This window comes from Astatotilapia calliptera, chromosome 10 (assembly GCF_900246225.1).
Source record: "Astatotilapia calliptera chromosome 10, fAstCal1.2, whole genome shotgun sequence".
Lineage (NCBI taxonomy): Eukaryota > Metazoa > Chordata > Actinopteri > Cichliformes > Cichlidae > Astatotilapia > Astatotilapia calliptera.
The window spans coordinates 17,153,695-17,179,434 of NC_039311.1; the positions used below are offsets into that span (position 1 = coordinate 17,153,695).

The window sequence follows — 25,740 nt, forward strand, 5'->3', positions numbered from 1 at the left end:
AACCATGTGCAGCACAGGTTGGAGGCCACAGATGGAGAGCAGGCGATGAAAAACGGCTGAGGCTTCCGGGCAAGCAGATAGGCAGAGGCTACTGTGTGGAACAAGCAGGTTTAAAAAATGACAGGCAGCCAGGCGTAAAAGAAGCTGGTCTGTTGTTAGTAGCAGAAAGATAGTTGGGATGTTGGTAGGTGTGCAGTCGTGTGATCGTGGCTGGCAGGGCAAATCTACAAAGTTCTAATGGAATGCAGGGACCTATTAAGAGAGCGAGAGTGGCCTAGAGCAGGGACAGAGACGGAAATTGTAACAGCCACCAGTCTGCTTTAAATCTCTGCTGTCAAGCTGCAGACACATATTTCAAAGCCTGTCCCAATAAATCCAGAGTGGTTGACACCACTGGCAGAGTGTTTCTCCTGCTTATAAATCGACATAGTTTGTCGAGAATACAATCCTCTCTGTTTCATCACTCGATGAAATACAGCAAGTGATAAGTTATGGGAAGCCTTTTTTAAAAAGGCGCCTCGTTTCATGTGTCCATACTCAGTTCACATAAAAAGACTTTTCAACAGAACAGATGCGCTTAGCCGCTGCTAACTGGTTTGAGGAGGTGAAGGAGAAAAAAGAGAGAAGAGAGACGGGAGTGAAAACACGAGATAAGAGCTTTAAGATGAAGGGAGGTGAGAAAGAGATGTTGAATGCTACGACTTTCCACTTGGGCCCCCCCCCCCCCATGTTTTTTTTTTTTTGTTGTTGTTCATTCATCCACAGGTCTGGGGTCTCATTTAAACAGCTCGGTCTGCCTCTCCACAACAGCAGCCGGTTATTACTCACCACTGGATGCTGTCTACTGACACAGTTTAGCTGAGAGCACAGAGCTGGGCCGTGTGTCCCTCACACAAACGGAAGAGCCAAAGCAAAGGCGGCTCAATTGTGTGTCTGAGCACACAATGACAGAAATGTATTAAAATGGCTAAAACTGTCATTTCATTTACTTGCGTGTCTGTCGGACAACTTGTGGTGTGGCGTTAACTGGCTTCGCGAACAGCTTATTAATAACTGCTCTGTGAATGTGTCTGATCGTTGGTGTGATCGTTATTGAAGCTGATGAGCAAGCAAAGAGAAAAGTGGGAGGGTGGAGACGGAGAAGTGGAAAGGGGAGAGAGGTGAGGATGGAATTAAAATTTCCTCTCTTCTGCCCATCTTTGCTGCTTCTCAAGGAAAGGAAGTGTCAGTACATTTAAGCAGCCACAGTTTTTGTTGTAGGCCTTTTATATGTGTCACTCCATTTCTAGAAGGGACCCATATGTGACTGCTTCGTCTCTGGCTGACGAGCCTGTGCGGCCGTGTTTCACACTGAATGACAGAGAGAGAGAGAGAGAGAGAGAGAGAGAGAGAGAGCAAGAGAGAGAGAGAGAGAGCAAGAGAGAGAGAGGGAGAGGGGAGGCTCACAGGGAAGCTCTGAGGGGCAACAGATCTGGTTTGCTCGGCTGAAAGACCAAACAAGAGATGGATTTTTGCACAACGTGAGAGAGGAGCAGCTGCTTCACATAAGAAAAATAAAGGTCTGTATCTATTCCTCTTTCTTTTCTCAGCAACTGCATGCATGCTGCTGATGCTTCAGGCTACTTTGTTTTATTTTACAACATTTTTCCAAATTATTATAATGAACCAGACAGAGCAGGGAATCCTATAAGGAAGGATCCTGCTAAACACAGAGAGATTATTCAGCTTGAACTCATCTCTTCATTCACAGACAACTTTATTTATGGTTTATCAACACCCGCAGAGCTGCGGTGAAGCTGCTGTCACCGGCAGCCTTTCTGTCAAAGTCAGAGAGATTTAAAAGGAAAAGTGTGCGAGATGTACGCATGCATGGCGGGAAGAATTCATTTTAGTCACCAACTTGGAAGGTGAGCGGGATTCCGGTGTGACAGTTGGGAAAAGGAGGAAAAGCGTGACAAGCGATGAGTGGGGCAATTGTTCCCCCCAAGAGGGTGAGGAAAGCGTCCTTTCAGAGCAATCCTGACAAGAGCGGGGTTTGTTTGCATTTGAACTGATGTATGACTCACTCAGCTCATCATAATAATCAGAGAGTAAATGAGCTGCACAGGCAGAGTAACTCAGCATCGGGTTTTATGCCACGGCGCTCAGAAATATCAGGAGTAATTAACAGATATGAGAATGAGGTGTAAAAATACACTTTACCACAGGGATGAACTAACAGACACACACACATACACACAGTGAAACATCAAAGCAAGGAGCTCATTATCCACACTGGCCACTGACCAAAAAAATCGTCCAGTGCTTCCTATTCATGATGATCACTGTTCCTGTCTGCTCGTGGGTTAACTCATGCTACCTTATTGTCAGTTAGATTAAACCCTTCGCAGCACCTTTGAGATCTCACTCCAATTTGGCCTTTTGAAAGCAGCACTTTCATGCCCTGAATATCTGAGAGAATCAGATAGCAGCTTGAACACCGGGGCACGACCCCCAGTAAAGCTTTGAGTGCAGTCAGGTGCGCTTCGAGATTTTGCTATTGAAATGTAAAAAGCTCAGAATAGAAACTGCAGTTTGCTCTTTAGTAGTTTTGCAGTCAGTTCAACTCCTCCTTTTTCTAAATCTGGAGCCTCTTCAGTTATGTTTATATTTGTGCACATTTTTTTAATGCTTTGCTTAAGTGCACAAAAAACTGGAGATGATGTTTGTTGTCATGCTAAACAAGAAGAGCGGAGAAACGGTTTACAGCTTCTGGTGAATATTGTAACATCTGTTTCTTCATACTTTCATCATTCCTGCATATCTCTGACCCTTTGTGCGTTATCTGTGGTATTTGCAACTGCAGAAGCAAATTGGAATTCATGTGGTGAGGCTTAGGTCTGCTTTCAGCTGATCTGGCTTTGAATGTAAGATACGTAGCATGGCTGAAATCCAGGTTACTTTTATCTCCTGGTAATCTGCTATTTGGACTATAGAAGTATACATACACATGTGCAAGTGTTGCATGCATCCAATACAATGTATATCCCCAGGATTTCTGGGTTTTTTTGGCTCCTCTTGTGTGCTTTTTCGTGCATGAAAAAGTATGTGCGCATCGACACACATGCACACACTTCCACAAAAGAATATGGTCCAAATGCCATGACATTTTGAAACACATGGATGTTGTCCATTATTCATGAAGTGAAGGGCTAGTACCAGAACTAAACAAACACGAGAATCCATCTCAGTGGGAACTTTCAGTTTTAGTAAATATTTGCATAAGCTGCATGCATGGATTGTTAAAATTCCAGCAATGGCCGGGCCTATTTTCTTTCTCGGACACCACAAGGTTTAATAAAAAGTTGCAGAGAGGCTCCAAGGCTGTCTCTGTTTGGCCCTGAATGAGCATGAATGGTGCTGAATGTGAAAAAAAAAAAAGACTTGCGTAAAGACTGAACATTTATTAATCAAGTAATTAATATTAGACTCATACAAGGCTTACAAGAAAGCACAGTAAGATTTGCTTTGTTCTATGATTTTATCGACACATCGGGTATAAAACTGCAAAGACGTGCACTGTCCAGCAATATCAACAAGCATAGAAGAAAAAAAAAGACGATACGCACTAAGAAATGAAAACATGCAAAATAGGACAAGAGGGCTGATGGGGACGAATGGGCAGAGGCATAAGCTGAATGGTGACCGTGAAGAAGATTACACAGAGATGATGAGAAAATTAGGAGGGTGTTGGGTGAAGAACAGATTGAGAAAGTGGAGCACGGGAAGCTACGCGGCACCGTGTCTCAGAAGGAGTTTGGCTGAACATACTCCAGTAGCAGAGGATGAGGTTGTTTGAGGAGAGACCTCGAGAAATTGTGCAGATCAAAGAGAAGGAGTTTGATCAGGAAAAAGAGAGAGCCTTGGGAATCGAGGCTCACTGTCTATAGAGATAGACCAGTGGCAAAAATATAAAGTCTAAGAAAGCAACAGTGAAGATACGCAGAGAAATTTGCTGAAGTGTGCAGCAGACAGCCGTGTCTATACAGAACATATTTCAAGTTCATGACAAAGCCCAGAAACCAATGCTGCTATAGGAATAAAAAGCTGAAATACTTAATCAGACACAAGTCATATCAGAGAGCAAAAAAAAGAGAGCACTTCAGCAAGAACCCACTGATGAGCTCCAGGCTGCTAGACTCAAGAGGAAACATGAGAATAAGAGGACTAAAAGGCAGAACAGTCTCACAGTGCTGAACTCTGTGCAACCCTGACTGGGAGTAAAACTGGGAGAAAAGTATTAAAGGACAGAGATGTAAGTCATGTCAAGTAAAGTTTGCTGATGTCCAGCCTCAAGGTACGGCGCTCACTCATCCTATTTCCTCTCAGAGGAGCAGCTACCAGCAGTGGTGTTCATTCTCTGTTGGAGAGGCTGTCCAACAGAGGGGCCATTCTGGCTTTAAAAAAGCAGCTTCTGCTCAGAGGGAGGTGTGAGAGCAGTCCAGATCACACTTCAGTGAATCTGAGATGTGGCAAGAATAGGAAGACATTGACAGCATGGATAGAAAAAAATGTTATATTGTGTCTATTAAAAAAAGTGTCTCTCTGAGCAACAATTTAAGATCACAAAGCTTTTAATTATGTTGCTGACCTTACACCTAGAAAATAAATCCTGTTTATTTGTAATGATGTAAGGATTTTCATGAGGTATTAAGCATGCCTCTTGCCCCCAAAATGGGCTTGAATATCTGATATCCATGTTTATGAGCAATCTTAATAAAAATCATGAATTACTGAGCAGATACATCATTTTTTGAGACGACAACTCTGTGGGAGACACATAAAAAGATGGGAATAAAGCGCACACATTAAAACAGGCAAAAGAAATTAAGTCCATCTTCAGCAGCCAGCGTTTTATCTTTAACCCTCTGTCAGAGAAAGGAGGTGTAGGCTCAAGGGCAAATAACCAACGATCTGTCCAAAGTCAGCAGAATCAATAGTGAGCAAGGCCTGATTGCAGCAAAACATTATACATTATACAAAACCCAGATCCAGCACAACCAGAGAAAAACAAGAGATAAGACGAAGGCCACTTAAAATTTTAACTTAACACAGTGTAAATATTTTTGCTGACAGCCTTCTGGGATCTCGTACACTTGTGCACTACATCACTGCCGGATGCAGTTAAGGATCAACAAAGAAAACTTTTGCAACAGACTTGATACATAAAGTCAATGACTTGGGTTTCTACCTGACACTAAAATGTGAATTTAGTGTAACCTTCAGAAGGAAGAAAAACCATAAATTTGTTAACAGAAGCATGTGATGTGAGATTGCTGACTCACTGGAGGCAGGAATAAACAACTCATGTTCCAACATGTGAAAGCCAAGCCACTTTTAAAATTCATATAATTTTCCTGTATAAAGATAGCTCATTTTCCCAATTAGTCCTCTGTGTTCTCTGTACTACATTTGCAGCAATTCCTAAGGAAAATAGCTACTGGTATTTATTATATGTAGGCGGGTGTGTGCATGTGTGTGTGTGTGCATGTGTATGGCTCACCTCTCCAGAGTCAGAAGGACTGCATGGCCTGCCCTCTTAAAGTAGATTAGCTTGAAAAAAAGAACTGAGCGTGCATCGTTGCCTGGATACAAAAAGCATCATTAAGCACAATTATCAGCCACTTCAGCTCACAATGAACAAGCTTCAGTGCAAATTTCAAAACAACATATCATTAAAATCAACAACCTATACAGAGGAGGAAAGAGTGGTATGGAAAGATGAGGCCAACAGGTAAGATGAGGAAATGTGGCTGAGAAGAAGGAGAAGAAGAGAGATTTGAAGATAGATAAGTAGGCAGGAGTTCACTGGCAAGTTTTTGGGGATGTTTCAGATGTATACACAACTAATTACTGACATTTTTTTAACCTCAATATATTGGAAATCTAATGTGACCAAAACATTTTATGCACTAAATGAAAGATGTCAGGTTGGGAGAGAAAACAGTACAGAGAACGATGCATTGCAAAAAGACAGCAGAAGCAATGAAAGGCAATGTGAGCAGCGTGTGCAGGGAATATCAATACAAGTTTCCAAAAGAGTCTGGGGGAAAAAGAGAGGCACTATAAGCTAACAAAAGCGGCAAGACAGTTTTTCACTGGGCCAGGACAACCATTGGGAGCGTTTGATAAAGAATACAGAGTTAGGGCAAGAGAGCACGCAATCACAGAAAGGCTGCAGCCCAACTCATTCCTCCTCATTATGCTGTGCATCTCCCTGAAGGTAGTTTGGGCTTTAAATTAAAGAGAGCTAGAGTTATTGCCAAATGTACCATCCAGAGAGAGACAGTAAGAGAATAAAATGGAGTGAATACGTAGGGAAGAAAAGATTCTGGGAATGGAGTGCCAAATTGCCAAACTTCATAAGCAAAAATCATCACAGAAAGTTTTGTACCAAATGAAATTATCTGAAACTTTGTGCAACAAAACAGATTGTATATAAAAGATGGATATAGCCACTGTTTGTCACCCACTGGTTTGCACATTCAGTTCAGTTTTGTTTATACAGAGCAATCTCAGATTAACAACTGCCTGAAAGCGCTTTACATTGTAAGGTACATAACTCAGATATTAGACAGAAAACCCAAACAATCCGATGATCCCATATTAATAAGCACTTGGTGACAGTGGGGAGGAAGAACTCCTTTTTAACAAAAAGAAACCTCTAGTAGAACCAGCCTCAAGGCCACGACAGGAGAGCATAGTGGAGGACAAGGACAAAACATAAACTATTCAGCAATATGTAGAATATAGTCAAGTAAAGAAGAAAGTAGAAAAGTGAGTTTCCAGAAGTGAAAATCCCCCTCATTTTCCCCACTGGGATTTTGATTTGGAGTCACTATATTGTAACCATTCAGCTATCCACTGTTACTAAGTGGAACATTGTGGCATGGTGCTATGTGTTGCTGTGGAAACCTATCAACTTTGTGTTATTAATAAAAAAGTGTTTAATTTGCAGTGCTGTGGAAAAGAACTCTACCCACAATCCTCAGCTGAAACAGAGATCTCTTTGATTGGTGGAGGTTACTGTTATCATGGAAATGTTTAAACTTCAGAGAGCGCAAAATCTTAGAAAGTGAGAGCGGTGGATGCAGTTAGGAGCACCATATCAATATTTAACTACACACACAACACACACACACACACACACATATATATATATATATATACACACACAAAACTATTATTATTATTAGACGTAGTAGTAGTATACAATATTTTAGATGAAAACAACTCCATTCGTGAAGGCTTGAAGTTAGTCCCTTTGGAAGCTGGTATTTGGTGTGCATTTTGGCATGATTAGTTCATTCACTGCCAAATGTATTTAAGTTGCACAGTCTTTTCACTTTCTTTTATTTATTTATTTATTTATTTATTTATTTATTTATTATCCAAATCAAATCTTTTAATGGTCATATTCACTTAGTAGCTTATTGGCTTGGTTCAAGTCTTATAACTCTTTGAGTAATGATTTTCCAAAGCGTCAGTGGATAAAACGAAGCTCTTAAAAAAGTGGGCAGGCAGCCTTAACTGTAAACTTTATCAAAAAGGAGCCTAATCTTTTACACCTCCCACCATTTATTACCTTATCTGAAAGAAAGGCAGCACGGTGGCACAGTGGTTAGCACTGTTGCCGCACAGCAAGAAGGTCCTGAGTTCAATTCCACCATCAGGCCGGGGTCTTTCTGTGTGGAGTTTGCATGTTCTCCCCGTGTTTGCGTGGGTACTCCGGCTTCCTCCCACCGTCCAAAGACATGCAGCTTGTGGGGATAGGTTAATTGGATAATCCAAATTGTCACTAGGTGTGAATGTGCGAATGAATGTGAATGCAAATGGTTGTTTGTCCCTTTGTGTTGGCCCTGCGACAGACTGGCGACCTGTCCAGGGTGTACCCTGCCTCTCGCCCTATGACAGCTGGGATAGGCTCCAGCGCCCCCCGCGACCCTGAAAAAGGATAAGCGGAAGCGGATGGATGAAAGAAAGCATGGAGTGCTAAGCTAATAAGCATCAGTTGTTAGCTAATGTTTTAGCAAACTTCGTTTGCTAAGACTATCCACAAATGGCTAATTAGATGTAAGCAACTTGCTAATAAGATTTGAACTTTCGGTTTACTGTGTGCTACTTAATCAACTGCATGACTGGGAATTATTTGTTAGATAACAAACAGGATCGAACAGAAGTAGAAATTTCTCAATATTTCAAGTTTTCACTGAGTAGCTTGCAGTTTGTAGTCACTTCTGGGTAAATCCAAATTTAGAGATGACTTATTTAAAATTTAGTGTGAATGTCTTGAGATACTAACCAAAACTTTTGGCCTACTGATGAAAAATGCAATTAATTAATCAAAATAGTGTCAAAAAGAAGCTTCCATAAGGTTAGCATGGACTTCAGTTGCTCAAATGTCCATTTGAAGAATTTCAGTTTTGTACGTCTGTATTATCATTTTTCAGACCCAGGGGTTTGCTGCTTGGGATTCATCAGTGTATAATAATATATAAAAAATACTAATGACTGTAACAATGTAGCATTATGAGCGTTTAATAGATTGAAAATGCTTATAACTTGCATTCACTAGCTATTCAACTTGCATCATTTAATCTCTGCCAATTCAGAATAACAAGCAGCTAGTTCAAGCTTAGTTAACTAATTAGCTTATGAAGGTTAAATCTACTAGCTAACTGTCCCTTTGTAGTATTATTAAATTTAAAACACAGTGTTCATTGGTCAGGTTAAATAAATGATTATTAGTCCACATCAAACTGATTTGGTGTCTGAGCAGCAAACTACAAAATTGAGAGAACACTTTGTGACACTGAGACAAGTTTATAATGTTTTTATTAATATTGTCAGAGCAACATTCCCAATTTCCGGAATGAAACATCATAATGAAATGAAATGGCAAAGCATTTAAAGTGAAACCTTCCAGTTTCTAACATGTTTTTACATTGTAGCTACTTCCGCAGTTTTCAGCAGCACTGATCTGATTAACAGAGGTGATTACTGCAGATCAAAAGGCAGGAGTATAATTTTCTCCAGCCTTAATATCGCACGAGTGGCCGGGCTCACATATGGGGCATGCTGAAATGTAGGCTATAAAAAATGGGGAGAAAAGGAGGCCAGGAACAGAAGATAAGAAAGAAGTTGAGCTCATACCACTGGGAGATGAAAAGTGTGCTGCTGACCTCTAGCTTTCATACCGGTCATGGTCATTTATTCCTCGCTTTGAAGTGTCTTTCCTCTGCTGTCATAGATCAAGTCAAGACACAAGGCTGGTCTAACCCAAATTCAGCACAGCCCCCTTCCCCTCTGTGTCTCACCAGCACAAAGACTCTGACTGCTCCTCCAGCGGTCGCTCGCATTTCCTCGCCAGTTTCGTGCCATGCAGTAATTTGTGATGGAATATTATTAACAATATTAATATACAGTGGAGGAGGATTGGTTTTCATCTGTCTTTGTGAAAGCTGATTATAAGGGGTTTAATTTCATCAGATAAGGATGGCTTCATTTATGAGCACGCACAGCTTTGGGCACCGAGCCTGACAGGCATTCAATAAGACAAGCACTCCCCCTGCTGTTCATGGCAGTGTCATCGGCATAAATAAAGTAAAACAAAAAGCTTCCTGACTTTTAATCTGAACAAAAATCCTTTTTTTAATTGATCATTTCCAACCAAGGCTGTTTGGGATTATGTGAGGGTGTGGGCATCAGGAAGCATCTCCCATTCTTCAGCAGACAAAGAGAAATCACTTTTTAAAGGCTTTTTGTAAATACTGGATTTTTAAACTAAACGTGTTTTTGCTCCTCAATAAATTTCCCTCCTCTTCCTTTTGTCTCTCTTGTTATTCCATGACGAAACAACAGTCAGGATGTCTGGGATTGACGTTCCGTTGATGGACCAAAATGAGACCGGAATCTCGTCAGTAGACAATGGGACTTTCCTCCGTTTCTCCCCGACCTCTGCCTCCACATCTGCGGCCGCCTCATCTCCGGGGCGTCCAGGGAATGTTTATGTTTATGTATGGCTCTTTCTCGGCCTGCTGGTGTTCCTTCTGACGCTGCTCGTCATTTCCCTACACAGGCTCAAGAACATCATCTCCTCTTCTTCCTCTGTCCCCGACTGCAGCAGCGAGGGAGGAAGCTCCTTCACCAACATGGAGATATGTAGCATCTCATCTCAGAGGTCCACCATCTCTGCACTCTCCACCTGAGGGATGTGGGAGGGAGCACATACAGTACAGACATATGCACATGTGCTCTCATTGGTGCATGCCCATGCAAACAAAGGCAAGCATGCGCACACATATAAAGCACACAGAGGTCCAGCACCTCCTCACTGTGACATACAAACACAAAAACCTTTTGTCAGCCCCAAAGAAGCTGACATAATGGCATTACAGTCCGTGCATGCATATTCTAATTCTGGCGGGGCCATGCAATCTGCATAGGCACAGGGGAAATATCTGCTCATAATGTGATGAAGAGGTCTTGAAGGGTGAGTGTGAATGCACCCTTCTGAGTCTTACTTTCACAATTAAGACAAATGAATCTGAGATTCTGCTTTCCCTTTGCGGGGAACAGCATAATGAGGGACTCATTATCTTTTCTCCTCTTTTTTCTTTTTGTCATTTCTCGTATTGCACTCGTGTTCAACTTAGAAGAAATACTATTGTTTGAAGTGAAGCTTTGTACAGCATGCTTCATAATGTCTGTAGACTACATTGCAAACTCGGTATAAAAATCCTATTAAAGCTCTTTAACTTTGTACATGAAGTACATAGATGTGTCTCAGCTGTTCAGTAAGGTTTTGGAAATGAAAAGGCAAGATACATCCAAACTGTGATCACGTCAGGCTGGTAATCATTCAAAGTATGAAGAAAGGAGGTTGCACAAGAAGAGGACCGATAACGGTGATGTGGATGTGAAGGTAAGAAAGAAATGACGCTTGGAGACTTGACAGACAGGCACCCACGGACTCCAGCTCCAGACAGGCCAGGTCAAAAGTGCCATCAACTACAAGAGGAAATTCCGAGCCTGAAAGACAGGTCTACCAGCGCGACAGATTACCACTCTTGCCTGTCAATTTATAAGGCGTCCGATCCCGGTCTCCATAGAGACTACAGCAGCTCTGTGCTGCCATCAGCTTTTATTCCAGGCTTCGGTTAGAGAAATGGTTGTTTACTCTGAAAATACATCATTTACTTGTTTGTTATTTTTTTAATATTGTGAGTTGAAGTCTTTTTGACACTGTGACAAAAATGTATGGCACGTACAGAGAGAATTATTTGAAAACGGTTCATTCATCTTTGCCACACTTTGTCAGAAAAGTCAATAAACTGTAAAGACCACAAAGGCTCACAGATGACAGCCGCAAGCAATAAAAACAGCCAGAGCTGTCAGACTCCTTGACAAATCCTCACTGTTCTCCAATTAATCTGTGTATTTCAAGTGGTACGGTCTGACAGACTCATCACTCCCCCATGTATAAACTTTAATCACAAAATCCCTTTAACTTCTATACATGCTGAAACATCACACTAATTAAAAAAGAGATTAGTGGCAATGCTTTCGTTTATCATTCCAGTTATAATTGAGGTGTTAATGGATTTGTTTGTCTTGCAAAATTAGGAAAATGGCTGTAGTACTAAGCATAAGATAAAGCATCAAATATACTGTAAACAAATTGGATGTAATTATTAGCTTTGCTGTAGTTTCACTTCAGCTCATTCTTCCCAATCCACGAATCCCTGGATTTTAATTTTTTTTTAAATGATTGAAAAAATGCCACATACAACCCAAAAATATATACAAAAATATGTATCCATTCATCTTTTATTATTAATATGTGGCCAATTCTGGTAATATCTTTATAAAAACTGTGCTAGACACATCAATAAGATGCCATAATTAGGTATACAAGACCTTAATAATTGAATTTTCGGTGGCTATACAGCTCAGTGGAAACAAAAGTGGGTACACAATATAGTAATAAAGCAATAATAACCATAAATAGAGTGCGGTATTGAACGTAGTTTTTAGGTGAGCAATGGTAGATGTAGTATAGTATAAAGTATAAATAAAGAGATTAATAACTAGGGCTGTTAATGTGCAAATAAAAGTAAGTGTAGTTTGTAATTGTACAGTTAATGTTTTACAATATGATAATATGTAAACATATTGGCCTGATTTAAGGTTATTACAAAGTAATAACTACCGCAACTATTTCCAGGTAACATTGATAGCATTAAATAGCACATTCAAATACAGATTCTTTTAAAACATGAGGTGGTATTAATTTTAATATTAAAATAGTGACCATAGCCTTGTTATTTTACTATATTTCTTATTGTAATCGGATTAATAAACACCCAGGTCAGTCAGTCAATCAGATTGTAAAGTTCTGGTCATTTTAAAGTAATTAGTTTTAAATCTAATAAAAAAAAAAAAAATAGAAATCAAAATGTTTCAGTATAAAATTAAGTCATATCATTTTAATATTTCATTTATAATTTTAGACTATAAAATTCACTTTTAGTGGCATAAATTGATACTTAAACTAGTGTTATTTTCTACTGCCTGGTCATTTTAACTGTTTGGCATGTAAATTTTATCAAAACCAATGTTTCTCTTATTTAGAAGCACTTAAAACATAAAGAGATATATTTTCTATATATTTATGAACAAAGAGCTGAGGCATGTTTAAAATCTGCAGACCTAGTATCACAGAGTAAGTGGCTTATGTAAGTAAGTGGCTTACTGAAGTGTCCATGGGCAAGACATTGAACCCCCAAGTTACTCCCAATGGCCGGTCAGTGACTTACATTTGATGCACTGGGTGAATATGAAAGGCGCGTTTTAGAAACTTTATTAGAAAACAAACAATTTCTTTCTTCCTGTTAAAAGGGCGTTTTTCCTTCCCACTGCTGCCATGTGCTTGCTCCCAGGGGGTCATCTGATTGTTGGGGTTTTCTCTTTATTATTGTAGTCTTTACATTATAAAGCGCTTTGAGGCAAGTTGTGTTTTGGCACTATGTAAATAAAATGGAATTTAATTGAAACTGAAGCTACAGTTGGTAAGGGCTCACAACAGAAGATTGGAAAAACGATGCATGGATCCATCCTGCCTTGTATTAACAGTTCAGGCTGCTTAATGAATAAATAAAACTGAATTGAATCAAATTATTAAATGATGTTTGATGAGAGCAATGTGTGGCCATTTTTTATAAGCAGCCAAGCAAGCAAGATTGTGTTTTTTAAGAGTTGCAGCAAAGCAGTAAAATAATAATCTGTTTATAGTTTCACAGCGAAAGTTCACAAATTCAACAACTAGTGTATAATTTTAGCTTTTAGTTTAATTTTGCACATAAAGATGTTCAGCTATGAGAACAAATGACTATTTTAAACTGGTGAAATAAAAGAAAATAGATAAAACTGAACCTCTAATGTCGTCTGTGAAATTTCAGGTTGTATAATCACTGTGACAACTTTCAGTGAGGACGGCTGTTCTGTTCCTGTGTTATTTGAAGAAGCTCCACAGGAGTAGGTTTAAATGGGTTCTTTAGAAAAGAACAATGCAGGAAATGCTGAAAACTGAAAGTGGTAATTTTGTACTACTAACAGGGTATTGATGTCTGTGATGCAGGATGTTGCTATTTTCACAAACAGGAAAGAAAAAAAAACAGCAGGTAGTTCAACGAATGACAAGTGTGTGCAAAATGCAGCGTTTTAACTAGAAATCGCATTTATGGAAGTAAGATTTCACTCAAAATGGCAATAAATGTACGCGTGATACACGGTTGTGATCAATGAAAAGCCAAGTCATCAAATTCTTTGCATATTTTATTTTCTTATCATGATTTTTTTTCCAACTCACACGTCATATTTTACATCTTTGCAATAAAACATGAATACAATAGTTTTTTTTTAGGGTTTCATAGATCCAAAAATATTTAACCTTTTTTTGGATACGTAAGTTGAACCTGTCGATAGAGTATGTGCATGTGCGCATTTGATCAAGATGGCTTCACACATACGGTACATCTCACATTTCATCCTCTCTCTCCGCCCTCCGCCCCGCCTCTATCAGCTACAGAATCATGATATTGCTTACAACTGTGAGGTTGTAAAACTTATAATCACAGATGAGCTCAACGTTTTAAATACAAACATCAATGCACAAATTATCCCGTAGGAAAATGGACCTAAACGAAATGGCAGCCGACCAGAAAGAACCAAGCTAATAAATAATGATATGTGATTGGTGCAAAGTGCAAATACAAAACAAAACTTTTACATTGATTTGATTCTCTCTCTTTTTTTTCTTTTTTTTTAAATAATCAACAAATGTGGGTAAGTGAAAGTTTGCGCTTCCAGTCTTATTCAGCTGATCAAGTCTCCCGCCAAGCCTGAACCGAGACTATATGTACATATTTGACAGAACGATCACCAAATATACAAAGGAAATCATGTCAGTCTTGTGTTCGTCATCCTTGGTGGCACTGGTAAGACCTCTTTATCATTACCTTCCCTGGCAAAACATTTACCACCGTTATTACCATCAGCCTTGTCAACATTATAATAATTATTACACAGTATTTTACATACAGCAAGTCATTAATAAATTAAAGGTGATAAGCGCAGTTCGTGTAGTGAAAGTAGAAGTGTAGACTCTGAAGGAAGCAGAGCCTTATTTACATAAAAATCTGATTTAAGCCTGCTGAGGGTAAAGAACAAAAAAAACCTAAATGAATATTCAAAAAAAGAAAAGAAAAGAATAAAACAGGTGAAATTAAACAAGATTAAACAATTTTAAAAAATTAGACCTTCCAGCAATTTTTCAAGGGTGAATTTAAGATCAAGCCAATAGCACCTGTTTTTGAACAATGGGTAGAGCTAGTTCATTTCTGACCATTTCTTATCAGTTTAGATACATATTTCATTAATTATCCACCCAATAAGCGATGTGCTGGCATCTCCTCAAATGAAAAGTAAAGAACAAAATGTTAAACATAGCCAAAAGAAAAGAAAAGAAAACCTAGGATTTCTTTGAGGAACAGCAAATGTACCAGTCCTGTGAGTGGTACAGGTATGAAAGACCTCTACAATATCTGCTCACCTTGCCTCCCCCTCCCCACTCTGCAGTCTTCTTATTCTATTAGCAGGTTTTGGTGTGTATCTTCTGGGTATTAAGTGTCTGTGGTTACACACGTGTGTGTGCGCGTACATACACGTATGCACAGAGGAAGCAGTTTCCACCAGCGCCGTCGCATCCTAAAATCAAGTGAACTTCACAAGGGAATACAGCCTAAGGTCCGGTACTTGTTTTTCCATCGTCTCTGAACCTGTAGTTTCCCCTGTGCTGCAGATACACAGCAGAATGCATCACCTCCTCGCCTCCCTCCATCGTCCTCTTCCTCGCACTGTCCTCAGTACCTGTTCTGGTGTTCGTAGTGCCAGCGGTTGAAGTCTATGTTGAATGCCACAATGCTGCCAGACGCCATGCCAGTGATCAAAGTCCTGAGGGCAGAGAACACAGTAAATCACATCTGCGAACCATCGAAACTTTTGCAATCACATCACAAAGGTGACGCAGTCTTTGTCCTCTTCCTGTTTTACCTCTGGTCGTGTGATAGGTCCATGGCACGGATTCCGGCATCACAGCCCGGATAGATGTAAAGCTGTTTGAAGTCACACGCCTGCCACACCTCAACAACTCCATTATCGCCTCCTGTCACCAAATTCTGCCCGTCACTACTTAGCAGGATTGCCTGGAAAAGAAAAAAAAGAGTCCAAGTTAAAAGAAGCTCTTGGTTTATGGCTGAATAATGCGAACACCAGTGTATGAAAATGTTTGCATTCGAGTAACCCTGACAGCTTTACCCGTGTCGAATCGTTGACCTCCATTTGTGCCAGCAGTTTTCCATTTATGCTGAAGTTGCAGAAGCGGCCTCTCTCATAGTAGATGATGCAGTGTCCCTCGCTAGACACCGAGATGAGGCGTGGCTGCTGGCACAGCTCTGGACCCTCCAGGGCTCTGAGCAGGTCCCCTGTGATAGTGTGGACGAGGCACGGGCCCTCTGAGGGAAAAGATCAAAGCAAGATAGTGTAAAGCTTTGGCAAAAGCAACATTCACTGTGATTAACGTTCACTGCGTCCACGCCACTGTTCTCTGATGTGCATCTTTTATAATTAAATTAAATATTTATTTGCAAATAAACCTCTTCTGGGCAAAGACATATAAAGATGTACAAACCTTTGGCTCCACTAATAACCAATCCCAGCTCCGCGCAGACGGACACACACACCACCTCGTGGTCATGTCCTGTCAGTACTGCTCTGGGAGCAGGATAGTCACCTGAGGAAAACACAGTTAAGAGTCAAACCACTACATTTGCAGTAAAAATGTTTCCATTGCTGTAAATATACAATAAACATGCTCTAATTATTCAACTTAATGTTTGACCTTGAAGCGCATTCATGCACTCATGTCCCAAACAACGACTAGTTAACTTGCACACATTCTGTATCCACCATTTCACCACTCACTGTTGTTAGGGTTGTCCCCTATAATATGGTGCCGCCCACTCCAGTACCACAGAAGAAGAGTGGCATCTCTGGATCCTGACACGATGTAGCAGTCTCCTCCAATGTAAGACTCTGACCTAGCCAGACACGTCACCACATCCCAGTGGCCAAAAACTATCTGGGTCAGCTTTCCTGTGGAGAGCAGGGAGGTAGACAAGTTTGCCAACGTGTGTGTGCCTCTCCTTATCAAACTCCTGGAAGGCGACGGTGGGATAAAAATGCTTCGTGATGATAACTTAATCAAGCCGTGTCTCCTTTTAAACCCGAGGATCAGTAAAAACAGCATCTACCTCCATGTGCCTGCATGTATTTCCAAAAAAGCCTGCATCTCTTCTATGTAATAAATTAATAAACATGCAAAGCAACGACTCTGACAGAATCATAAATTTAAGCTTCAAAAAGGAAGCTGACAGCCTCGAGGAAATGCTTGCTGTACTTAGTGCTTGACATGACTTATAAATAATACAAAAACCAACCAGTTTCTGTGGAGTAAACACGGAAGCTCTTGTCCCAGAAGCCGCAGACGAGGATGTAACGGTTATCAGCAGTAACCACAAAACAGTGTGTGTTAATTTGGATGCTCTGGTCCACCAGGTCAGTGATCTGACGCTTGTTCACGCCTGAGTTGTTTGCTACATGGGAAGAAAAAGATGTAATCAGGCTAATGAGGGCAGAAAAATGGAAAATGGTTAACAGTATATCTAAATTCCCGATGCATCACGTGATGCTTTTGGCCACAGCTCCCCCAGTGATCTGGAAATTCCCTTTATCTACTTACAGAACATGTGTATCAAAACTATGGTCTGCAACTGCTTATATAAAAACAAGAGCTGCATATAAGCATCTGTGATAAATTCTGCAATAACCTATAATATTAAAAACTCCTTGATTCAGATCTGCATCTGGGCCACATCCCACCTCTGGTCAATAAAATACGACATAAATTGCATCTATAACTTTTTGAATGGATAAAATGCTGTGAATATGTGTGAGAACTGACCAATGAGAGGGTCCATCTCAATGGGCAGATGATGAGCTTGTTCTAGGGAGTATCCTGGAGCTCCACGGAGGCCTGAAGGGTTTGAGGCACAAATATTACACAGTCATACATACGCACATCTTCAAGTGGTGAAGAAGGCCTGATCCAGTGCTCTCTGATGGGAGCTCTGATGCAAGCGTACATTAAAAATTAAGTGCCTCGTGTGGCAGTCGGTACTAAAAGCCACTTAAGCTGCCCGTGATCCTGTATAATCACATTACCATGATTAATTACACGTAGTCTGTTGCGCTAATGAGGTCATTAATAAGGTTAATTGAAGCTTTAATTAACAAATATTTCTATGTCAACATCGAGGGTGTGAACAAAACAGGACTAAAGGGCATTATGAAACAACAAGAGCAAATGCTTCAGGCTCAGCTGTAAGTATACAAGCATTACCGGCTTTGGGAAATCAGTCGCAAAAATTCTTTAATAATTTAAATTTTACACGGACTTCCATCAACGTACACTCACCGACAGTGTTGTGCCAGCGGTTTACGGCGAACAGCCGGCTACATGTGACCGTCACGGCTGCTGGTATGCTGAGGTGGGGGAGCGTGTTGGCCGCGACGTGTGTCACGGGAGAGTTGGAGGGAAACTTGAGCACCATGATGACATCCTGCTGCATCTGATCCTTAAACATCAGAGGGCTCTGGGGAAGGAAACACTGGTGAGACAGACAGAGAAAGAGAAAGGGAGAGAGAGAAAGGGCAAGAGGGTAGGTTGGAGGAAGGGGGATGGAGACGAAGGGAGAGGGACAGACAGAACAGATGGGACAGAGGGACGGCAGGGGAAACGGTATATTAGTGGGAGCACAGGGTCAGAGCAGGTACACACACTGAGGGTGGCTCTAGGTCTAGGAAAGGAGGCGGATGCACCGGTTGCTGAGGGCTCGGGGGCTGACGGGTTTGGGTTGACATTGATGGCTCTGATGTAGAGAAGCAGAGGCCTCATGCTGCTGAGAGTAGCAGGGACTACAGAGAGGCTACAAACACCATTACATACTACTGTATGTAATAAAACTTCAAATAGCTTACATCTTGCTAATGGAAGCTATTCCTCTCGGAGAATGCGGACTAAAAATAATTGATGCACTGGGTAGAAATGTTTTAAAAATATGATAAATAAATGAAAACAATGAAGATTCAAAGCACTGCTAGCTCAGTAGCTCTGCAGCGCTCCTACAGTTGACTTGGTGTTTTCATCAGGTGTTTGTCTGTAAGTGCGTGCCAAGATGTGCTAAGGCTGTTGAGGTATCTCACCAGGTGCATGGCGGAGGACCGAGGTGGGTGTGGCTCGATCAGCAGCTGGGAGGGCACCTGACCACTAAGCTGAATCTGGGCCTCAATCAGCTGGAATCAGAGAGGAAGAGATGGGCTTACCACGCACAAGTTCGATTTCTGCACTTTAATGATAATCGTCAACAAACCTCACGCTGTACAGCATCTAGATTGTCTAGGTTGACTGCTCCCTCGTAGGATAAGAAGTTGAACACATTGAGAGCTCGCACCGCTTCTGGCCCTCGCTGCTTGTAGCCAAATATTAGATCAATCCACTGGTGAAGCTGGCACGACACGAACTCGCTCTCCAATGCCTGGAGAGAGGGAAAGAATCAGAGAGAGAGAATATTCGCAGTTTATCTCCAGATTTGAAGGTGAGGCAAAGAAAAAAAAGAAACAAAACTTCCAGGTTTAGTATTAAAAAAAACAAGTCTCTGTTTTTCTCACCATGCGGTTAATGCGAACAAAATCCTCGGGTTTCTTGGCCCAGACGGGAAGCTCCACATCACTTACAGGAACTGCATCTTCGCGCATCCCGAGCTCATATTCATTACTGTTGACGAACATCTCGGGCAAGTAGTAGAACTCTGGGATCAGCTCCTTATGGACACGAGCAAAAACACATTGTTCAGTCACTGCCTCTTTTTGAGGAGCATGCTGTGCCATGTGGTGGCTTAACCTTGCTTAATGTCTGCATATCTTACTGGAAAGGAGACACAAATGATATTGTAACTGATTTTGAGTACATCATAAACAAAAAAGCACAATTAAATAAATAGAAAAAATAAAGACCTGAAGAGTACAGCCTACTTACGATGGGGAAATATTGTTCTTCTGCAAAATTACCAGGTAATTAAACAATACCGAAAATTACTTAAGCAGTACTTAAAATTACTTACAGTATAATTTGTATCTCCTTTCCAATAAAACAGAAACAATTTCGGTTAAGCCACTCTATAATACAGCCCACACACAGGTACAGCCTACTTGCTCTGTAAGATGGCAAAATATTATTTTGTTTTCTGCCAAATTACCAGAAAATTATGCAGTACTTGAAAATAATTATGCAGCACTTAAAATTACTTACAGTATAATTATTTCTTTGTTACATGTAAAAAACCAACTCGTTATTTGTTGTTTTAGTGGAAGCTAAATTTAATTTCAATGCATTTTCATATAAAAAAAACATTGAAATTGTTATATTATAAAACGAACACCCCAAGATCAGAAACAAACAGCCAACAAACCAAAATCACACAAAATACCTAGCCTGGTGAACATCTAACAATCCACCCTCTGCACTCTCAGTATAATAACAGGCTATGCTGCTGCTTTAGTTAACTGGATCTAAGAAAAATCCACATCAATTATTGACGCTCCTTTAGCAAATTATTATCAAATATTTCACATATGGTACTTTCAGCTGCTCCCTTATTTCCCAAGGGGTCACCACAGCAAACGGCTCCACATGTCTGATCTGGCACAGATTTGTCACCAGATGCCTTTTCCTTCCCTGCAAAACTCCCATTTATCCTGGAGTGCGACCACCGCTGACTTGCAAACCCTTAAAACTGGGGTTGTGCCTCCTCCTGGAATTAAGCTGAGGACCTTTCCTCATATGCAAAACAAATATGTTAACCACTTGAGGCCATAAGGCCACTTCTAAATACTTTCAAATTGGAAATGAAAGAAGAAAATCATAATTTCATGCTCCTGGTGTTAGGTCTCAGTGCGGATGGATTTTATGCTGAATACATCTAGTCCAACAACCTCAAACCAGTCACTTCAGTAGGTTGTTCCACGTTACCTTCACATCAGCCGTGTCCCTCTGGCAGTTCCTCCACGAGCGACCGATGCCAGAAAAGGCTCTCTCTGGATGGTCGAACTTACCATCATTAGCGCTGAGGAAAAATGTGGTAAAGGGCTCCTACAGGAACAGAAAACAGACACGTTCATGTGAAAAGCAGCCCTGAGTGTCTGGCGTGTGTTTAGTTAGCTGTTTCCAGTTTATAAGTGTGTTAAGTAGGCACTCACTATTCTGAGCATCCACATCAGTGTTGAATGAGCTGTGGAGTATAAGGTTGTGTAGTGGTGAGGAGGTGCGCTGTCGTCATCCCATGTCTCGTAGCGCTCAGCATAAAATGCTGCTCGTTTGGGATTCAGGGCACCGATTGGCTAGAAGAAATCAGAGAGAAATAACTGGATGAATACTTTGAAGAGAAACCACACATTAGCGTTCTTCTGCATAGCGGGGTGTATACGCTCTTGGTGGGGATGTGATAAGGAGAGATTTGTGCTATTCCTTGGTACATTATGTACCGTAAATGCTATTTTGTGACTTTGATTCATTTGAGTTGATAGCATCTCCAAGTAGCACACACGCAGGAAATTGGAAAAGGTGCATAAAGAGTTTTATGGGTGGGAGCTCTAACCTTGGAAAGGTCTCTGAAGTTGCCCGGTAGTGTGAGATCGAGCTCCTCTGAATCATAGTTGGTCAAGACCCAAGGAAAGACAGGGTACTGGTTCAAATCATTATACGTCCTCCCTGCAGAAGACACAACAGCCATCAGCGACAACAGTGTGGCGTTAGTCTTGTTATAAACTGCAAGGACACACACACACACACACACACACACACACACACACACACACTACTCTTAGATTATAACAAACTATAAAATGTCTGTGTAAATGTTACTCTGGGAAAAGAAACGTTGCTATAAATATTTTAAAATCTTACACATCCATTATGCCGGACTCGTGCTGAAATATTAACGAACCGCTGAGCCCAGATGAAATGTTATACACACATTAACTAAAGACGCATGTTTTTAGTTAAAAAAAAAGAAAGTCAAGCAGAAAGATAAAAGTACAAACTGTTGATAAATGATGTCAGGAGTTAAACAAATATTCACTCAGTTTCTTTGTGTGCTTCTGACACTTACTCAGTATCTCAATATGTATTAAAACAAGTGGTTTTATTCATTTTTCTAAATCTGTTTTCTAGTATATAAAGAACAATTTGGCAAACTGCAGACAAAGCATTCATCTTATTACAAATCTGTCACCTTCTTTGTCTGCCCTCTTCATTAAAGTGTTTATAGAATCACCAATGAAGGAAATACACAATGGAAGTGTGCGTTTTCTATCCTTGGCAATCGAAGCAACCAAATAAGTTTAAACTGCTAAAAAACTTCACAGTGAATAAGAAATGTCCATATGACTCAGCAGAAATGTTTGGACATATCAGCCAGATTTGTGTGCTTGACCGATCTTCTGTTCACACGTATATCATTGACAGGTCCAGAGGTAGAAGAGTCAGCGCTCATTTAAAGTGGACTTCACCTGCAATAGTGTTGAGGAACATGAGGTACTCAAAGTTAGAGATCTCTCTCCGCTGCCAGCGCTGCGTCATGTTGGATGACTTGAACAGCTGGCGAGGAGTGGCCAAGGAAATCCGCCTGAAATGTACACACACACGAAATGTAATTCTCCATTTATCAAATCTTGGCATTGCCCTTCGAAGACAGAGCTGTGCATACCTGGCCTGTGGCAGACCATAACTCGTTCCTACACCGACCCGCGGGAGACTGTAGACAACCCGTTTAACGGTGGCCTGGTCGGGGAAGTTAAACATCACAGATGCTAGAGGGAGAACAAGATACAGTTAATGCTGATTTAAAATGAACCACTCACTTAACACTGAGCTAATATCCAAGAGTACATTTAAACAGATCAGGTAGTGTAGTCATTCTATACTAAAGCGGGTTAATTGCAGTGTCACCTGTGAGTATGATCGTTTCAGTAAGAACTCTGGAGACTTACTTCTGTTGGCCATGAAGACTTCTAGTCCAGTGTTCTGTAGCAGGTATCGTCTGGAGAACACAGCTCGGATCTCACTGAACATCCATTTGCCATGCAAACCCTCCGAGTAGGCAAGCACCTAATGAAGATGCACATTATTGGGAAAAAAAGCACAAAGAAAGACTTATAAGTTAACCCTGTAATTTACCGGTTTTCCTCCTCTCTCTTTCTGTGCACTGATCACTTATAAAGAAAAATGATTTGTTCTTACTTTAGGGTCCATCTTCTTAAACGCAGTATCTTCTTCATCTACCTCAAAGTAGATCTCAGTAGTAGTGATGGACAGAGTGCCTCGAGCCACCACCACTGGTGCTACCAACTGAGCTGGAGTACTCAGAACCACCGGACCTGTGGGGACAAATTCAAGGGTCAGGCATTACTATCGGTAGTTATACAAGTATCCGGGTCATGCCAATAAGCATGATCACAGGAGAATATAAAACAGCACATTAGGGTCATTTCATGTTAGTTAAGATTGACCAATCATTGGCTTCTTTCCCCTCTGTTGGAAACAACCGATCGGTTATGAAAGCCAGGGAGGAATCACTGGATTAAACAAGGTGTTTGATCTGATTTGCATCAGTTTTTAGTGAATTGTGATTTAATCTTCTGTGAGATAAATCAGCCAGACGGTTAGATTAGCTGCAAAGCTTTCAAATGTCAAACTTGCCTTTGGAGATAAAAAGTCTCGGACGAAAACGTACTAAAAACAAGAGTCAGAGAGTTTATTGTTCAGCTGGACTGTAACAAAGTCTGTGTGTGTGTGTGTGTGTGTGTGTGTGTGTGTGTGTGTGTGTGTGTGTTTGTTTGTTTCTTACCAGCGAGGTTATCGATCTCTTTTTCCTGCAGCAGACTAACAGCGTCATCGTCTCCCTCCAGCATGAGCTCTGCCTCCGGGTTTTGGGTGACCACCGACTGACTCCGGAAATTCTTTTTTTTGAGTCCCTTCTCCTCGTCTTCTGTACCTGTTTATGTTTAAGTGAGCATGTTAGAATATGCAGGGAAAAAACAAAACAAAGCAATATTTGTATGTTAGTAAACATTACTGACTGTACTCATCGAGAGCTTTGAGCGGCATGTCGGCGTGAGTAGATCCAAAGGCATTTCGCACGAATCTCCGTCTCCTCCTGAGGTCGTCCTCCCAGTAGTCTAGACGCCAGAAGTCGTGTAATTGGCTGAAAGTCGGGAGGAAAAAAGATGAGCAATTTCAGTTGAGGCACTTGTCTAAAGACAGAGATGACGTTATATGTGACATTTATGCTAAAAACCACCCAAACTAATTTCCTACAGTCTAAAAGGTTCCTCGTTATTAGGATAAAGGGCATCATTTGACCATGAGGGCTTTTCCAACTCTACAAACACCAATAACGGGCTTTTAGATAAAGAGGAAGAACAAATATTGTTGAGTTATGAACTGTAAACAACCAACAGTTTCTTTAATAGTGGCATAACGGATGAAGGATGGATAAGGTTAGATGTTACATGTTACATCACATGTGGCCGCCAGCCTGTAGGAAGGTCTGGATGAGCAAATGCTGAAGTGCATTAAAACAAAATAAGGACATCAGTCTCTTGATGCTTCCAGGCAGTAAATATATTAGGAGTCAGATACTGCACATTTTTATTACCCATTTCATTAATTTATATCAAAATCTGACTCCTTACTCATACTCCTGCAGGGATCGCTCGTGAGATTACACAGTGATGGTCTACCTCTGTGACATTGTTCCCCATGCTCCGTGCTTATTGGTCAGGATGTTGAGGATCTTCTGTTTCAGCTGGTTAGCAGTCACATGATCTCTGTGCTTAGCGGCGCTGATGAGGTGATCACACATTTTCTCCTCCTCCCTTCGGTCTGCAGCGTACTGCGCACAGTTAGACTGGAGGAGAAGGGGACGTGGAAAGTTAAACAAGGACCAGAAACAGTAAGACCGTGGACCATTACTGTGACGAGGACATGGTGCTAACAAGGAGTCAGTAGGTGATCAGATGAGGATCCTTAGTATTTACACATCAGGCCGATACACGCGTGGATAACTGCTTATCTTATATTGCACATATGCTAACAAGATTTATCTGAAGTTATTCCGAAACTGTCAATTGCAATCTAATGTAAAAAAAAACTGTAAAAAATGTTTATATAAAAAAATATACTGATAGTCCATTTACTCTTAAATATCAACAATTAGTTGATTATCATTTTCTTGGAGGATCAAGGCTGTTTGTCAACCCTGAGATGAGAAAAAACTGAGTTTTCTGTTCCAAAAAGAGTTGAATAAAACTTTGAGGCATTTATTGCGGTAACAGACTCTGTGAACCTGTCTGCTGTCTGGTTTTAGTTCCTCATTTGTAAGGCTGATAGAAAAATGAACAGCAGAGTGAATTCATCGCACAATTTTACGTCTTTGCAGACATGAAATCCCAATTATATACGGTATTAGCTTCATGTTATATTTCACACAAGTGCTTTTATGATCAATCAGTCAATGATGTCAGCGCATAGACAGCAATCAGTGGACATCATGGATTTATGAACAGTTTAAAATAACAGGCTACATCTTTCTAACTCCGTGATTCTTTGAACAATAATGCAGCTGTTTTTTCTAAAGAAAAAACGTGTTTTTTCAAGTCACTTCACTTCAGTGACAGAAATATTTGCAAATGTTTTAAAACTAAAGTTTAAATATTAAATTTAAACACAATAATTTGTGATGCTGTAATCGCTCACAGTGACAGAAAAAGTGGGAGCATGACAATAAAACAGAACGAAACTTTGTAAAGTTAAACAGGCTGCAAATATATGCCTCGATATGCATCGATTATACATTGATATGCAGTTACTAGATGCATAATTTGTAAAGGTTTCAGTGTCTGAAAATTCACAGTTTGAAAACTTTGGGGCCATTTCCACTAAAAATCATCTAAATCGGTGATACT

The 25,740-nt window shown here is 40.6% G+C and overlaps 2 protein-coding genes across 16 annotated transcripts in view; one reads left to right on the plus strand and one right to left on the minus strand.

Annotated features, from left to right (window-relative positions):
* The first annotated feature begins 1,198 nt into the window (after positions 1–1,198).
* sertm1 (serine rich and transmembrane domain containing 1) lies at positions 1,199–10,809 on the plus strand. Its single transcript, XM_026183080.1, has 2 exons — positions 1,199–1,559; positions 9,901–10,809. The coding sequence occupies exon 2, from the start codon at positions 9,906–9,908 to the stop codon at positions 10,245–10,247; it is 342 nt and encodes a 113-aa protein (XP_026038865.1). The 5' UTR covers positions 1,199–1,559; positions 9,901–9,905; the 3' UTR covers positions 10,248–10,809.
* Positions 10,810–14,804: 3,995 nt separating this feature from the next.
* The window catches only part of nbeaa (neurobeachin a), a 99,415-nt gene continuing 88,479 nt past the window's right edge, over positions 14,805–25,740 (minus strand). For 9 of the 15 annotated variants that reach the window (XM_026183063.1, XM_026183053.1, XM_026183060.1 and 6 more), the window contains 21 exons: positions 24,517–24,683; positions 23,854–23,978; positions 23,622–23,768; positions 23,015–23,151; positions 22,765–22,882; positions 22,482–22,584; positions 22,285–22,400; positions 21,372–21,484; positions 20,974–21,114; positions 20,747–20,866; positions 19,387–19,539; positions 19,089–19,253; positions 18,922–19,011; positions 18,134–18,326; positions 17,621–17,692; positions 17,097–17,252; positions 16,582–16,752; positions 16,289–16,390; positions 15,916–16,112; positions 15,652–15,803; positions 14,805–15,552 (listed from right to left, as the gene is read on the minus strand). In XM_026183063.1, the coding sequence (XP_026038848.1) occupies positions 15,462–15,552; positions 15,652–15,803; positions 15,916–16,112; positions 16,289–16,390; positions 16,582–16,752; positions 17,097–17,252; positions 17,621–17,692; positions 18,134–18,326; positions 18,922–19,011; positions 19,089–19,253; positions 19,387–19,539; positions 20,747–20,866; positions 20,974–21,114; positions 21,372–21,484; positions 22,285–22,400; positions 22,482–22,584; positions 22,765–22,882; positions 23,015–23,151; positions 23,622–23,768; positions 23,854–23,978; positions 24,517–24,683 (2,829 nt within the window). In that variant the 3' untranslated portion in view covers positions 14,805–15,461. The remainder of the gene's footprint in view (positions 15,553–15,651; positions 15,804–15,915; positions 16,113–16,288; positions 16,391–16,581; positions 16,753–17,096; positions 17,253–17,620; positions 17,693–18,133; positions 18,327–18,921; positions 19,012–19,088; positions 19,254–19,386; positions 19,540–20,746; positions 20,867–20,973; positions 21,115–21,371; positions 21,485–22,284; positions 22,401–22,481; positions 22,585–22,764; positions 22,883–23,014; positions 23,152–23,621; positions 23,769–23,853; positions 23,979–24,516; positions 24,684–25,740) is intronic. The other 6 variants (XM_026183064.1, XM_026183055.1, XM_026183062.1 and 3 more) reach the window with 1 other exon arrangement.